At 43.0% G+C, this 17,182-nt stretch overlaps 2 protein-coding genes across 8 annotated transcripts in view; one reads left to right on the top strand and one right to left on the bottom strand.

Annotated features, from left to right (window-relative positions):
* LOC124343144 (peroxisome biogenesis factor 1-like) overlaps positions 1–17,182 on the bottom strand; it is a 95,274-nt gene that overhangs the window by 51,025 nt on the left and 27,067 nt on the right. For 5 of the 7 annotated variants that reach the window (XM_046796318.1, XM_046796320.1, XM_046796325.1 and 2 more), the window contains exon 20: positions 6,487–6,657. The gene's annotated coding sequence lies outside the window, so the exon portion shown is untranslated. Of the gene's footprint in view, positions 1–6,486; positions 6,658–10,222; positions 10,252–10,330; positions 10,783–15,486; positions 16,912–17,182 lie in introns of those variants that run through there. The other 2 variants (XM_046796323.1, XM_046796319.1) reach the window with 2 other exon arrangements.
* Positions 5,990–11,439, top strand: LOC124343201 (transcription factor SOX-1-like). Its single transcript, XM_046796434.1, has 5 exons — positions 5,990–6,443; positions 7,434–8,184; positions 9,460–9,654; positions 9,725–9,879; positions 9,995–11,439. Exons 2-5 carry the CDS (start codon positions 7,476–7,478, stop codon positions 10,784–10,786), a joined length of 1,851 nt encoding a protein of 616 aa, XP_046652390.1. The 5' UTR covers positions 5,990–6,443; positions 7,434–7,475; the 3' UTR covers positions 10,787–11,439.

The raw sequence follows: 17,182 nt of genomic DNA, 5'->3' as shown, positions 1-17,182 counted from the left end.
CAAATCCCTGTGAACTAAAAAATCTGATTGAGCCGCCCAATGAAAATGTTCGCTATCGTGGCAATGGTGCATAAAATAAATTTGACGATTCGAGAACGATAGACATTAAGCGTATCAATTCTCTGACCATAGTTTATTTCCGTCTTTTCAGCGTCTTTTCTATTCCGATTCTATTGTGGTCCCTCTCGTCCAGCAACTTCGTCTATAAATACAGCACTTGGTTGGTCTATCTCGGTGGAAGAGGGAGGGGGGGGGGGTCCACTATAGGCTAGCTAACTAGTAACTACTACACCATACACTTATGTATAGATGTGCAGCCAAGTTTCAAACACGCGGATTTACGTTCAAGGTGTACACAATGGCGATTTTGGAAGGAATATAGTAGAGACACACACAGAGAGGGCGAGATAAAAGAACGTTAGAGAGAGCTTTGGCCGTGTGTGTATATAAATACACACATCTGTATGTGCAATGCCCCGTTCACAATGAGATCCATGGCCGGGAGGAAAGAGTGAAAAGAAGAAGAAGAAGAAAAAAAAAAGTATTAAACAGTGAGAGAGAGAAGCGGACTGAAAGGAAAAGGTTTATGGCCAGTTGAAGCTGAATGAGAAAGTAGGGGGGTTGGCTGGATGGGTGGAATAAAGCAACTTGTATGCATCGGTCATACACACACTAGAAAAAAGCTACTTTTTTTAGACTTTTTTATTTCTAGGAGGGACCAACAACAAAAAAGATAGAATACATGAGCTGGAACCCAAACTCCTCGAGCTCACCATTTCTCTCTCTCTCTCTCTCAATCCGTATACAAGTACACAATTGACACAAAAGAACCGTAACAAACGATGGTCAATATAATCCAATCCTCGAATCGTTCAGTCGTCTGTATTTACTATTAGCCCCCCAAGCGCAGGGCACGCAGTAGATGTGTATACCTTTCGATTCTTATACACACACTTTATAGAGATGGTACACTCATTCGAACTTGGAAATGATAGGCCTATTGATTATCCACCCCTCTCTTTCTATCTGTCTTTTATATGTACATCTATCGTCCAGTTGGATCTCGTTTGAAATTAGAAGCTCCAGTACTCACAGGAAAATCACGAAAGGGAGAAAATTATATAGGCCTAGATTAGCTATCGTCGCGTTACGAGGTAAAAATGGTGACGAAAAACCCGGTTACCTCTCAGCTTCTATTTTATCCTATCATCCCCGTTATTATCCCCTCTACTTTTCTGTGTGTTCGGATGTGCGCAAATAGACACGATGCAAACATATACCCTTGCATGTATCTGTCCATGTGTTATATTCAGCAGTGTACACATTATACATTAATCTTATTCGCGCTATTCAATGGAATAGAATGAGACTCTCTCTTTCTCTCTCCGTCCGCTTTTTGTATTCTAGCACAATTTTCCCCAACCCTTCGGGGTGTATCAAAGCCATTCTTAGATATTATATTATTCCCTCCCTCCCCTCCGTATTGAATACACGGGACAACAAACGGGTGTGAATTGGCCCAGGTAACAACAAAAAAATAAGAGGAGGGGACAGACACACATCCAGGATAGAAATGAAAAGGAGTCCAGGGTTTGTGTGTTATATCTATACGTGTGCTTGTTCCCCCTTCTTCTTCTTCTTCTTCCAGCATGGCCATTCTATCGGTGACAATGGGAAATCAAATACAAATACATCTAATATAAATACTCTTGTATATAGCTGTAACAGCTTTGGCTGTATGCATCGGAGAAAATATAAATAACGTCATAATGGCACCGACGCTTTTCATGCGGCGAATAAAGACGAGTGTGTGTGTGTGTGTGTCTGCTGTCGCTCTCCGATTAAGAAAGAATACACACGTATTATGCAGTACACGTACCGGCACTAGATAGTAGGAGACCAATTTTCGATTTGTTTGTTGTTGTTTTGTTGTCGGAGTTTTGCACGTGAAAGCGCAAAGGGGGGACAAACAACGAAAAAAAACGAGGTTTTTATTAGGCGAGATAATAAAAACAAGAAAAGAATAATTTAAAAAAGATTTAAAAGAAAACTCCCTTTTTGAAAAAAAAAAGAGCTTAACTGACATGTGCTGCTGGTCTGGTCCATCATTTCTCTTTTCCGTCACTAATGTCTCTGGCCAGAAGAAGAAGGAGGTAACACAACAACAACAGTACACGCATCAGGTAATAATCCGAGTTGGAAGGACTTTGTGGCCACTCTCTCTGTCTCTCTGTGATGCGGCATCGCAAAAAAACCATCAAACATCTCTCAGACAAGGAAGACACAAAAAAAAAAAAAGAAACCCATTTCCATTTGCCGGCCACATCAGCGCAAAAAAAAGTGTTCATAGGACATTGGGGGTTGACTGGGAGTGTGTATGCATATTTCTTTTATCGTCCAGTTTCAATCTTTATGAGACAACCGCTTTGCTTTGCTTTCTTCTTCTCACAAATAAAAATGAAATGAAAAAAAAAAAGAAGAAGCTCTTAATGATTTTGCCGCGGTTTCGATGGCGATAAGACCCCGGCCGATCCTTCGGCTCGCGCGCGCGACACCCCAGCCGAGCTGCTGGGCACTGGGCTATATGTAGTTTACATCCTCCCCAGTTGAAAATGTTTTCCTCTCTATCAAGCGCTTCTTAATCTCTCTCAGAGGATTTGACACCTTTTTATTTTGTTCGTCTCTTTCTCTCTCTCTCTCTCTATTTAGTTCCATTTGTAAAAGCCCTGGATATAGAAAATAAGGTAAAAAGAAACGAAACCTCCCTCTCTTCTCCCTAGCACCGAAAAATGGAAAGGGGGAAAAAGAATGGACAAAAAAAAAAGAACTGTGTGCCCTGGTGTCTCTCCTTTTTCGACCTTTGGCTATGTGTAGTATAGACCTTCGCCCTTTTGTTTCGCACCTGAAGTCATTTCCGTTGAGATTTGTGAAAGAGAAAAAGGAGAAAGAAGAGTCGGGAAAGAAAAAAATAAAAACTTAAGGGCTGGTCAAGGGGACCCACCCAACCTCCAGCTGCGACGAGGACACTTGGAAATCCCCCCGAAAATATCGGCAGTTAGTTGTGAAAGTGTGAATATCACAATACTAATACAATGAGACGGATTCGATTGGAATGAAAAACAAGAGCGAAAACATTACGCCAATCGGGGGCAGAGAAGTGACGTGTAAATATTTAAGGTGTTTTTATTATTATTACGTGCAACTTCCGTAATAATAACCTTGTTTGTTTCTCGACGAGCCGAAGATTATTTATTACCACCACCAGGGAAATCCTTCTGACACCATCTAAAATCTATTACGAAAGTAGGTGAGGGAAGGGGGGGGGGATTGGAAGATGTAAATCGATCCAAGGATAAAGACCTGAGATTTATTTCGTCGATCAAATATTATCAAGCGCACGCCCAGCAGCAGGTTGGATCGAGGTCACTTGCGAGGCCTGGAAAACCCTCGCACACATATTTATGCGCATTATCCCCATAATACCCAAAGCTCTTCGGATGACGAATCCAAGAACAGCAGTGACACGAAATCGGGGTTTAAAAATCAATCAATCAATACAACTTGAAATTTGGGAAAAGAAAGAAAATGTCTCTAAACACATGAATCGGCGAGTAAACAATGAACGGCGTGGTTCACAGCCGGGGCCGATGTATGCCGGGCGACTTAATAAGGTGAACGTAACAACGCGGATGTAGCTAGTCATTACTTATTTCGGGAAAAAAGGAAGAGCCTTGCGTCGTGTAGAAATGCACTTATGTAAATTGAGTGAGCAGCGCACACGGTGTGGAGTAGTACTATGCGCATACATTTCAGATCCGACATTACAAAGTACAGGGTTTCTTTTTTTTCCCATTCTCGAGTCGATTGTACGCGCATAGGTATAGATCTTCACGGTAAAAGGACACAAAAGAGCCCTCCAATGAAAGAGAGAGAGAGAGAGAGAGAAATATATACGACGTGTGTTGCTGTTGTTGGCATTGTACCGTGAGTCTATGCTGTTCGCAACAAGAGGAGAAGAACTGTTTTTCTTCCCTTTCGGTCGGGAAGTATTAGATACACACGTAAGAAGTCTCTCATTAGCAGTAGGGCGGCCGCGCACGAACTGAAGGCGCACAACAAAAACAGGAGGAGAACAACAGGACAAGAAAAGGAAGAAGAAGAAGAAGACGGCGGCTTTTTAATTAACTAATGACTAAGAGGCAGCCACAACTTCCCCTCCGCCAACCCCCTTCGTTCTCGTTCGTTTTTCTCTTATTGCTTTTTTTTTTCTTCTTCTTATTCTTCATTTCGTTTCACTCAGAAAAATCCCCGGGCCGACTCTGTGTCTGTGTGTGTGTGTGAGTGTCTTTTTTTTTTCTTCCTTCGAAAAGTAGTTACAACCCAAATGTCCTTAGCCCGCCCGCCAACCTGTTCAATGTTCACTCGACGCTTTCAAAATGTTGAAACAAACAAAAGACAGGAAAAAAGTAACTATTCTCATTTGGAGCAGGCGGATCACAGCATTGACGCGAAGAATAAAAAGTTTTTTTTTTTTTTTTTTTTTTTCCTTTCAAAAAAAAAAAAAAACCCTTTCAATGTGACGGTTCTACCTCTAGACTGTTCCGTCACAGCAATCAGATAGGCCAGTGTATAGTAGACGAGTGTATAATAGACGGCTTAGCATCGTCAAGTCTCGTTATGCACGCCAAATGAATAGAAAAAAAAGTTTAGGACCGGATAATGCCAAAAGTCAATAAATAAAAGTTCCCCTCTAAAAAAATGTGTATGCAAAGATAAGAAATTGTTGATTATTACACGCAAGATTTTTACAAGTTGCGCATTATCATTTGGATTGTGTCTTTGACACGGATGACGTCGTTAAGAGAACACCAGAATCACTGGCCATATATACACGTATACGACATTGTACGGGATTATTGGCCAGCGCGAATCAAACGGCCGCGGATGGTATTGCGGCACAGAAGTGTCAAAACCGATCATGCAGAAGTTCGGAATTCAGGAGGCGGTGGAAACGAATAAAAAGAATTTCGAAATGAAATAAGAAGAAATTGTGTGTGACAAATACCCAACACAACTGTATAGACTCGTATTATGGCTGCCGCTTCTACTGTATTCCTATTGTGTCCAGAGGAATGTCAACTTCCGGCCAACTTCATTCTTATTTTCTTTTTCTTCTTCTCGATTCTCCTTTTTTTTAACACGCATACATGTATTCTTTTCCCTTCCTATTATCTGTCTCTTTAACTGTCGGGGTTCCTCTAAAGGCCGACTGTACGGAAATAAAAGAAGAATCCCAGTTGGGGGTTACGACCTCTTCTCTGTTACAAAAACACCTTTCGTCTCTTGTATCCAATATTTTTCCATCTCTCATTTTACGCACAGAGCGCAGGGAACCGCCCTAATTTCAATTGAATTACAGTAAACTGTAACGACAAACAAAATGTCAGCGTAGGAAAACTAGGCTGGCTAAAAACAGTGTTCGCTTCTTCTAACAAGATTGGCTCGAGACTGCACATCTCGACTCGTTTGAAGTTATGCCATTGTCAACTTATGTAATTGATGAGAATCTTTGACTGTGCACGGCCAACAAGAGCTGGGAATGAATTTCTCCGTGAATCAAAAGGTTAAACACAGAGGGAGAGAGAAGACGAGAACAAGGGAGAATATACGAGGGCGTTGTTTGAAAAGAAAGTGGGCGGTGCCAAGTCGTTTCGTGAAAAGCCTCGTCTACTGTACGGGATAAGAATAACTAAAGAGAAAAAAAAAGGGGGAAGAAGAAGAAGAGGAAGAAGAAGAAGGGGAAAAAAGAAAATAAATTCATACGAGGCGCTCCTTGAGGACGTCCCTTTTTCTCTCCCTCATCCGTCTCGTTCGCTCCGACTCCTTCTAACCTATCCGGATGGTTCTGATTGGACGAAGAGTCTCGGTTCTGCGCTGCCGCCCTTTTTCTTCTCCTCCTCCTCCTCCTACACCTACACTCAAACAGGAGAGGAGGGAATCAGGGAGGGTATAGAGAGCGCTGTGGGTATATACCCCAACGGAAACGGCCATCGCTTTTCGTCGTCCTTTTTCTCTCACTACATCCACAGCAGCCCGTCTGGTGTGTTCGTGTGCTAGATCGCTCTCTCTCTCTCTCTCTTATAATAGACTGCCAGCTCTCTCTCTCTCTCTATAGCTCCCTCCTGCTACACACACACTCGACAGGCGCAAACAAACACGGGTCTCAATCTACTCTTCAACTTGATTGAATTGTCAACTTATTGCAAACGACATTCGAGTGCTGTCCAGTTAACCGGCAAGTGAATTTCTCGAGTGAGCAAACAAAACTTTGATCGGAAAACATTAACAATTAGTTAAACTAAGAAAACAAAAAGTGAGTGAACAAGTGCCCTGCTCAACTTCCGACGCAACAACAACAACAACCACCTCGCCAACAAATTAAGGTAAAAAAAAAAAGGATTCGAAAAACATATTTACGTAATTTACTTGTGACATCCATTCCGGGTGAGTTGTTACTAGCGGGGGTTCTGGGGTCCATGTCTCTCAGGTCAGACGAGAAGTTTAAAGGTGTAAAGAAAAGTGGAGAAAAGACACGGTTGAGAGAAATTAACGACGGCGGCGTCCTGTTCGGTTGGAAGAAATCGACAAGGTCCAAAACTGTTAAAAAAGGGGGGAAAGAAAAGAGACCAAAATAAAATCATAAATATGCAGAGCGCTAAAGAAAGAAGAATTGTTCAGACAGATACACATAATACAGTTGAAACAGAGAAACACGATCCGAGAAAAAAAATAAAATGGTGGGGATATGTATAGTAGTGTAGTATATATATATATCTTGACGTACAGTGTACAGCCGCATGTAGCAACCACGCCTATTCGTGTTGTTTGTCTAACGTAACGACGCCGACGAGAGAGCCTCTTTTCTCTCTCTTTCTAATTAGCCGGTAGTTGCCGACCGTTCCTCTTCATTTTTCTCTAACAAGCTTTGAAAGACACCTGGAGGCGCCGGTATATGTATAACATCGGCAGCCCGCGTCGCATACAATAAGACTTGACTCTTTTCTCATGTGGTTATTTTAGACTTTTCGGGGGGGGGGGGGGATGTTTCGTGTACACCGATCGTGTACAGTAGGTGTACCCACATCACATCCTTCGCTTTAGCCTTTTCTCTGACCACACCATCCTTCACTTTGCGTAATATAAATACAACTTGAAGAGAGAAGAAGAAGAGGAGTGAGGGCCCTGCTGCGGTTTCTCTCAATTGCTGTCACACAGTTAAAGAAAATTAACGATGATACGTTACGGATGTTTGATTTTTCTTTTTACCTCCCTCTTTCATCCTTTTTTTTTCTTTTCTTTTGTTAACGTTGAAATGCCTAGAACTTCGCGGTGGTTTAAACTTAAATTTTACTTGTTCGTAAAAAAAATTACAGAAAGAAAAAGGAATAAAAAAAAAAGGCAGACAACTGACGGCCATGTGCGACGAAGGATCACCGTTTGGATTGTCGAGCGCTCTGGATCGGTTGAACGCCATGAATGCGTCCATGTCATCGCCGAGCCTGGCGGCCCAGGTGGCGGCCTATCACCACCAACAGCAGCAACAGCAACAACACCACCACCAGCAACAACAGCAGCAGCAGCAACAACAGCAACAACATCACCAGCAGCAGCAGCAGCAGCAAAGCCACTTGCAACATCAACAGAGCCAACAACTGGTCCGCAACCATCACATGATGCAGAGCTCTTTGGCCCATCAACACGCGGCGGCCGCCCATCATTTTGCGGCTTTCGGCCCAGTCGGCGTCCATCAGCCGCATCATCACCCGTCAGCTGCGCAGCATCACGTCGGCAACGTCCTCAACTCTGTGCCGTCATCGCCCGAATCGTCGCCGTCCAGCTCTCCGATCCCGCACCATCAACAGGGTCAGCCGTTGCGCGATCACTCGATCGGAGCGCTCTCGATGAGCTCCGGCTCTTCCATGATCCATCACCAGCAATCGATGGTTGCTGGCATGACGATGGGCGTGGGCGGCGGCAATAAAACGGGTTGCGGCAACGGAAAGAACAGCGAGGATCACATCAAGCGACCCATGAACGCATTCATGGTCTGGTCGCGTCTGCAGCGCCGCAAAATCGCCCAGGACAATCCCAAAATGCACAACTCGGAAATTTCTAAACGACTCGGTAAGTTCATACCAATTTCTTATATATCCAACACGCAACAAAAAAAAAAAGGAAATTTTTTATAATCAATTCAACTTTTTCCTCTTTTCCATCATCTCGAAAAAGTCGATTTGAATAAACCACAAAAGGAGAGGCAACTCGGGAAAACTCTTGGGTGCTCGTTTTTTTCTCTCTCTCTCTTCTCTCTCCTTTCTAAAGAGGGCCCTGGTTAACACACACCCCCCGTATAGATAGACTTCTTCTTTCTGACAGCAGTCAATTTGAGATAACGTTTTTTTCCCCTTCTTTTTCAATCGAATCCATTTGGGTGGGATTCTTTTTCATTTCTCTCTTTTTTTTCATATTATTTGTGATTTGATTGTGGATAAAGGAGGAGAAAAGAGAAGCGATGGTTGAGTGTACACTGTGAGTTAGGCGACGTTATTTCTGTCACTGACAGGGCCGACGTGTTTAAACAAGGCGCCGAGGACAATATGCCTCCTCTTTCAATATCCATTTTCTATCCAGTCATTTTTATTTTGTGTTTTGTTATCACTGATTTTTTCTTTCTTTCCCATTTTGAGGATTTTATTTTTTTTTCATTCCCCTGACAAACTAAATCTTATGCGCCATCCTCCTTTTTTTTTTCTTCTTTCGAAACGTTGACAAAAGAAGTGGAGGAGTAAGAAGAGGAGGGTTGGTGGCGGTGATATATATTCAGCGGTCGGCTCGTTTCATTATACTGTGCAAACAACAAGCAGCTGTCCGTCTCTCTCTCGGTAAATCCTGGCAGCCAACCCTCTCTTTTCTTTTCATTCCTTTCGCATTTTCCCGCGGATAATTCGTGAAGCGTCGGATTCATCTATAATCCGCTGGATTGTTACGTTTCCTATTGTGGGATGCGACTGTACTCTTTAAAAAAAAGGGGGGGGGGGACGAACGAGGGGTGAGGCGACCGTATGGAGGGTTCGTTACTTAGTACAGTACATTTATATCATATTATTTCCCTATTGACGAACTCTGTACATTATGCGCCTTGAGCTCCGGCACAATGGAGGGTGTTTCAATCTCGGTGGATCAATCATCGACAGGACTAGATTGTGTGCACATTAGACATACCGTTCGATATTATTCATACGGGCACACAACATCCATCAAATGAGACGCGATCAATGCCAGTTTTATGAACTCTTTATCTCATTCGATAATCAAATGCCGATCAAAGGCATCTTCCTATTTGTATATAAAAGGCGTTTCTATAATCGAACCGTTTTTCTTTTCATTGAAAAAAAAAAGGTGCGGAATGGAAATTGTTGACCGAGGACGAGAAAAGGCCGTTCATCGACGAGGCCAAGCGACTCAGAGCCCAACACATGAAAGAGCACCCCGATTACAAGTACCGACCCCGTCGCAAGCCCAAGACACTCCGTAAAGATGGCTACCCTTACTCTCTACCCTATCCATCCGTCTCAATGGATGCGCTCCGAGCCGGTAAGAACAAGATTGAAAATTGAAAATTTGTCAGAATTGCAATTAATCAATTTCATTATGAATATTCCAGGTATGGCTAATCCAATGTCGCAAATGAACTCGTACTACCCCAATGCTGCAGCTGCCTACAGCTCATTGAGCGCTGCTAGCATGGCCGCCGCTGCAGCTGCTGCTGCCGCCCAACAGAATGCCATCGCCGGTTTGGCCAACTCGAATTCTCAGCAGGTAAAAATCCCCCCACAAAAAAATACAGGCCTATTTGATGCCCACCAATCCATTCTCCTTCCTTCTACTCGACTATGGTAAATCAAAAGCTAAAATGAATGACTTACTCGTTTAGGTTGGTTCATCGCTGGATCGCTACTCGGCTGAAGCGGAGAAATATCGCGCCGCTGCCGGTTACATGGCTGGCCATCAGCACCTTTACGGCCACAGCGCAGGATCGGTGGATCCTGTGACAGCTGCGGCTGCCGCCAAGTACCTGGAATCGTCCGGTAAAGGATTCAACACGAGCGGAAGCAGCAATGAGGGAGGTTCCCAGAAGAATTTGACCTTTTTGCCAGAGCTGAGTGGAGGCAAAGCCAGCGACGGTACCAACTATCAGAGCAGTAACAACAATAAGAGTTATTCGGAGAATGGCGGCAACAGCGAAAATTCCGCCGCAGCCAAGGCCTACCTGGAGACGGCCAAGCTGTACATGGATTCCAAGAACTACGCCGCCGAAGTCCAACGGGCCTATATGGACGCTGCAGCCAAGTCGATTTACGGAGAAAGCAAGGGTGCCCAGCATGACCAGCACAACAGCAGCAGCAACTCCGAAGGCTCTGGCGGCAACGGATCGATGGACGGCTCAGCCACCGTCAAAGGTGAACGTTCCGATGGATCTTCGCCATCCGGCATCCACTCATCCAGCTCTCCGTTCTCCAACCCAACGGCTTTGGCCAGCTACTACAGTCAAGCGGCTGCAGCGGCCGCGGCCGGACAAGCGGCAAGTAATTCAGTAGCCAATGGAGCGGCAGCGGCGGCGGCCCTTTCGGGCATCGTTCCCCTATCGTTATCGCAATACGCCCCGCCTACCGGAACCTACCCATCACCTGGCGAGTACAGACGGCCATTACCCGTCATTTTCTAAAGTAGATTTTGGGAAAGAGAGAAAAGAAAAGGAAAAATGATTCCCCACACTTTACCTGTCAAATTACTGTGTCGCGTTACGACATGATTCAGCACAGAAATTTCATTTTTGTTGTTGTTATTGTGTCGACAAGAAAAAAAAATCTTTGCTACAATAGCCTGTAAGTAGAATTGTTTCCATTATTTGACGGTTGGAGTGTTTCCCATTGATTCGAATTCCAAGAAATCATTAGAAGATAATGAAAAAAAGAGATTAAAGGCGTCTTTAGTTTGAAACCTTAAGAGACACACCTCCCATCTGCTTCTTCTCATTCTTCGATCCCCGAACAAAAGAAAACACAATTCTAATATCTGTGATTCATGTCATAAAGTTTGTCTCCCAACACACACAAAAAAAAAAAACACAAAACAAAAAACAAAATGAAGTAATTAACTCTGAATGACTCTGGTCCACCTCCCTGCCACACCCCATGTATTTTTCCTGGAATGTATGTACTACACCCCGCAACAGGTAGCGAGTAAGTAGCTGCCGGATCACGCTCTACTAACTTTTTCACCTTATTTAAGTTGTTACTTAATTTAAGAAATAAGAAAAAAAACACACACACGCCACGGCTTGATGTTATTTGCGCTTTTGTCGTCTTCAAATAAGTTTAAAAAAAAAACACAAAAAAATATTTAAAAATAACCTGAACTGTCTGTTTTACCCCGGATAAAAACCACAGCATCAACGTTCCTCGCGATATGTTTTCCCCGTTGTATTTTGGCAAGCGTGAAAATGTTCAACTTGTTTTCTCTCTTGGATTGTGATTTTCAAATGTTTCATGTCGTCTCCTCCCTCCATCTTTATTTTTGGCTGGTTGTGCTACGACCCGATATTCCTATTGTTTTGCTATTATAGTCTCAAACTGATAATGCCGTTTGATTTGCCACTTTTTTTTTCTTATTATTATTGCTTGAATTCATTTGCAATTGCAACCATTCTCCTGTTTCAATTCACGTGTTTGTTTTCTTTGCATTGATTGTTATATCAAATATAAAAAAAAAATCCTTAGGCGACAAGAACACCGCACACAAACCCACTTATTATTACTAGCAAAAAAAAACAATTCGTTCGACTATACCCCGAGAGGTTTTTGTAATTTGTAAAACACATTCTCACTATTCAATTCTATTGCCTGGTTGTTGATCCTCCCTCCCCTTGTCGTGAATTTTCATTCCGTCTTGATTTGAGATTGTCTCTCGTCTCCTTTAATTGAATACCTGCCGTTGTACAGCCCCTTATATTATTATACTAGCCTATACTTGTGTTGTGTTTCGTTAACGTCAAAAAGGTCAGAAAGAGATCCTTTGCCTCTCAATGGAAAGAAAAGATACGGGGAGAGAAATACACTGTTAATCGAAATCCAAAGAAAAGACCACAAGAGTTTAAACACGTCCACACAGTCAGACACGGGTCCGTTTATTCGCCGTATCATTAACAACACGATCTTGACGACGTCGCCAATGAAAAGATCGGCCGTCATCCTGGCTGACACTTTAAGAACCTCATTAGGACACAAACATCCCTCTTCTTCTTTTCATTTCTTTTCATCGTGGCTTATACGGCAGCAAAAGCAGGAGCAGTAATCCATTGAAAAAAAAAAATGAATAATGAGACAAGAGATGTGTATACATATAACTGCCATGCGTGCGTTATGGCCCACATCAACTGTTGCTCAAAAGAGAAAAAACCGGAGGCCATTCGGGGGCTTTATACTAATAGGCCAGAAAATAATAATAATAATAAAAAAGCCGAATCAAAAGAGGTTTAAATTAAATTTTGTCCGTTAGAGATTCTACGGCGGTAGTTACAATCCACCAAAACTGTTTTATACGCAACAAGGAAACGAGATCCTGTTTCAGCTTATGTATTAGTCGTCTCGAATGGCGGGCACATTGAAATATCTGGCGTGTACTGTGTAACATCCCATCACCATCAAAGAATGTCGTATCAAGTGGATCATCATCTTTAAATAGGAGGAGGAATGTCGCACCATTTGCGAGATAGGCAGCATAATGGATCGTGTAGGGGGGTCTCGAACCATCTCTGGTTCATTCATCCTTTTCTTCTTCCTTTTTACTCCGACTGTATTTGTACAAAAAGGAAAAAGAGGAAGAAGACGGCGACGGCTATGATGGAGAAGAATGAAAAGCGAAGATGGTACCCTTCTGAAAAAGCGTCAACACTCTAACTTCCTTTACACCCCCGGAACCATTGACACTCCGACAGCAAAGAGAAGACGAGGGGATGGTGTCCTCTCTCTCTCTCTTTTTAAAGTATAGGCTACACACAAGGCACGTTATACATATATATATGGATACAGTATACTGTACTGTTGTGTACTGTATATCTAGTGAGAATAGTGAATACCATTCTCGCTCTTGATGTGTATTCAGCGTGTTTAAGAGTTGTCTAGTGTGACGGATCGGTAGCCATCCCACCACTAGCACCAACCATCGTGACCCATCGTCAATGGAGTGCGGTAGCCCAGCTAGAGTGCCAAGTTCCGGCTACTCTCTTTTCTCAGTTTAGCCATGGGTGGGCACCTCTCTTTCCACACACATAGCAAACACACATAATGCACACGGAAGGGGATGAAGAAAAAACGAAAGACAGCAACAAAAAAAAAAGGTGTACTGTATATACACGGGGAGAAAAGATTCTTAACCCTTTCTTTTTTTTTCACAGCTGTTGTGGAATTGAATAGGAAGCAGAAAAAAGGGTGAAAAACGCTTTTAAAGAGTTCAACCATTCAGGCCTAGTCTATCAAGAAAGAAAACTCCCTTTTTTTCTACAGAACTTTTTGTCCAATTTTCTGAATGAGCTCGAACTTCAACCTCTTCTAACCTTCTTTTATCTGCCCTTCTTTTGATTCATTTCACGGCTGTTTTACTCTTCCTCAGTCAAGCGCTACACACTCGAGTATCAAAACGAGAGCTGGTGGTTGTGTTGGCTGTGTGACCAATAATGAATTGTGACGGAACACGCGAGCCGGAGGACTTCGGGGGAAAAAGGTGAGACGACATACGTATGACGGAGCTTTTTAAACGACGAAAAGGGCCAAGAAGAGCCCGCCGAATGTTGACTAAAAATCGTAATTGTAAATAATCAAAAATACGGGGGGAAAAACTCCCCTCGAAAAATCGGTTTCACTGTCAGATTCCTTGTGCCCAGCGCACGAATTTCCGAGTGATATCATAAAACGAATGAATGGTCTATCCATGCACTGCTGAACTGCTCCGACTCTGAAGGGCATCGAATTCCACCGACACCCAGCTTTTACGACCGTTTCGTTTGGAAAATCTCACGCAATAAGGTGATGCCTGATGTAAATTTGGTCAATGGTCACACGGCAGACAGCCGCCCTTAGCTCCATATAAATAACACACTCCCGTACCGCTCACGGAGTACCGACCTCTGGACCACAATAGGCGTGACCAACTGTATTCAGGTAATGAAATTGACATTCAAAGCCAATTGATAGGCTTGTCTAGTTATCCTGATTTCTCCTTTTTCAGCCACGTCTCACAGATCGAACAATAATATAAAAAAAAGATCAAGATAATAATAATAATAGCCAACGATGGCGTCATCCTCTGACGTGGGGCTCTCAACAGCGTACCTGAAAATCTCCGATAGTCGAGAAATACTTGAAAAGAAAAGTCTTGGAATCATGAGACATGAGAAATGGGCCCGCAAAACGGACCCAAAACCGGACAACAAACATCAAATTGAGGAGCGCAGGCGGGGAGTAAAGTACAGGTTTGCCAAGTGACAAGTAAATGACGGCCCGTTTGACACCCAGTGTGCCTGGAAAAAACGAGAACATGACGAGATATAAACCAGGTGTTTTTTTACTTTTTACTTTTTAGCTGGCACCACAACAGAATGTGAGTGTGGCGTCAGAAGTCGGCGTGCAGCACGTTTCTCCCCTTCTCTGTCAAAATGATAGCAATTTGGATACTGTGCAGTAAAAAAAAAGGGCAAACCACGTAATAACGTAACAAATGAAAAGAAAATGACGAGCTGGACACGTGGCCAGTTGGCTGCTGCCTCTGCTGACAAAGGCTAAAGAGTTGAGAGAAATCACGCAGAAGAAGATCCGCACGCCGTCACGATTGTGAGGTAATAAAACTGGACGTACCCCCCTTCCTTTTTTTTGGACGGCTACATAATTTGAATGTAGGGTTTGCTGCAGTTCAATAACAGTAAAAACCGAAATGCTCGGTGTCTTCTCTTTTACCTTTTGTTCTGTCTCTCCATTTAAACGGACACACGCGCCAGTCAAACATTTGTTTCATTTTTCATCGGGATCCCTCTTTTTTTCCCCCGATGGAGGAATAGATAATAACCAGGTACCTTGTATACAACTAGGTGGACATTACGCCGAGGCTATTGTCATTCGTGGCGTGAATCCACCCCAGCGAACCCCGACATCCATTTTTCGGCGTCCAAATCATATTATACGGTATTCATTTTGTGATGGAAAGCCGCCGTTAAAAATTTCTCCATCAAAAGCTGATTCAGCGTCTATTTGGCTTTTCGAAAACCTGCGCAACACGCCAGCACGTACTACGTATTTATATCACACAACAATAGCCAGCAATTTGGTTCAAGAGAAGCCCAGCAAAAGTCGCTTTACGGGTCACAAAGAATTACATTCAAATATGAAATGTATTTTCGGAAAAATACTTAACAATCACCCCACAACACCTGTGATATAATACATAAACATCGACAACAGTCACATTTTAAGAGGTGAAGGAGTTGACGTCGATTGATTGCGAGAATGAGAACAAGGAACGAGCTTTTTTCCCCGAAAAAAAAAAAAAAAACCCACCCCACCAACCAAAATAAGAAATGAAATCTAGGCAAAAGAAATAAGTGAAGCCCTCCTAAGTAGATTGGTTAGAGTTGCCTGTTTTGATGCACCAGTCGGCCATCACACACTAACTCCCAGTCTCTGTGCAAGTCTCACAAAAGGCAGGCAGCCACTTTTAAACAGGGCGTCGACACCGCACAATGACAACTATTCAACACTGTATACTCTCTCTATTTCTCACTCTTGCCATAACTACAACTTCTACTTCTATTTCTACTCCCCCCCCCCCCTCCTCTCCGTCCTCACCTATTTTATACGGGCAAAAGCAGCTGCCAAAGTCCTTTCTTCTCCACTGCTTCTCTCTCATTCTCTCGTCTCTATCGACGACAACAACAACACAACGAGAGGAACCGGCTGCGAATAAAAGAACCCCCACAAGAAGAAAATTGAATAAAAGCCAAGATACTATAATACTATACTATTATATACCGTCCTTTTTCTACCCGTTTGGAACACACACAAATAGAAAAAATATACTTAATCTGGTGTGAATGCAGCGACATGATTACTTTGGAGGGTAGCCCCTTTCTCTCTCTCTCTTGTTACATAATACCCACCACCCAACCTTTCGTCAAGTTCTAGCTCACACACTGCGAAAGTAAAACTATTTTATGCCTAGAGACGAGGCAAGCCGTTTTCGCAACTCGAAGCTTTACGCAACGCAAGCTTTGAAAAAAAAAAAAAAAAAAAAAGTTCCCTTGCCTTTTCATTCTTTCTTCTGCGACATCTCTATGTAGTTTCAATCTTTCTATTGGGTTGCCGGGTCTGCTGGTGCGGCTGCCTTGGGTTGTCTTCCGCCCACTTTGCAGTGGATGAAGACGCCCGGAACGAACCGAAACTATCTTCCTCTTTGTGTCGCATTCTCTCATAATAAACATTTTCGTTTCTAGGCAGCCTAACGTTTGCTTCTCTCATTTTTTTTTTCGCTCTATTTTTCTCTCGCAATCAATATAGCTTCAATCTTGAGCACAGAACACATACAAGATTTCACAAATTATTCAACCGCGGAATAGGAATAGAAAAATAGCTTCATGGAAAAATTTGAGCGGTATACACGGGGGCTATGTCAGCTATTGCCAGTTCTATACTTAATAATGTCGATACATTTCCAGGTGATTCTCGGGAAGATGCTGCGAATGCGAAGGTGAACGGAAAACTTGAAGATTTTGAACTCTTCACGATAGACGAGCGCGTCCTCCACCTGTTGTAACGACGAAGAAGACCGGAGAAAATGGACGCAAGACAAACACAACGGACAAAAAAAAAAAAAAAAAAACGTCGTTGAGATTAATCTGCAATTACAAAGATGTTATTATCGAAAATGTAAATAGACTAAAAAAAAAAGAAAAAATACATTGGAATGACGATAAAGACGTCGACGAGCATGAGATTGATTGGCTACGGCTGGTATCCCCGTGATTAAGAAAGGAGGGGCCTCAAAGACCTCAAGCTAATAAAATCCGGCTGTGGTA

The sequence above is a fragment of the Daphnia pulicaria genome, chromosome 6, assembly GCF_021234035.1.
Source record: "Daphnia pulicaria isolate SC F1-1A chromosome 6, SC_F0-13Bv2, whole genome shotgun sequence".
Classification (NCBI taxonomy): Eukaryota; Metazoa; Arthropoda; class Branchiopoda; order Diplostraca; family Daphniidae; genus Daphnia; species Daphnia pulicaria.
The sequence above is the reverse complement of the archived record's forward strand: the minus strand, read 5'-3'. Positions and strand labels throughout refer to the sequence as shown.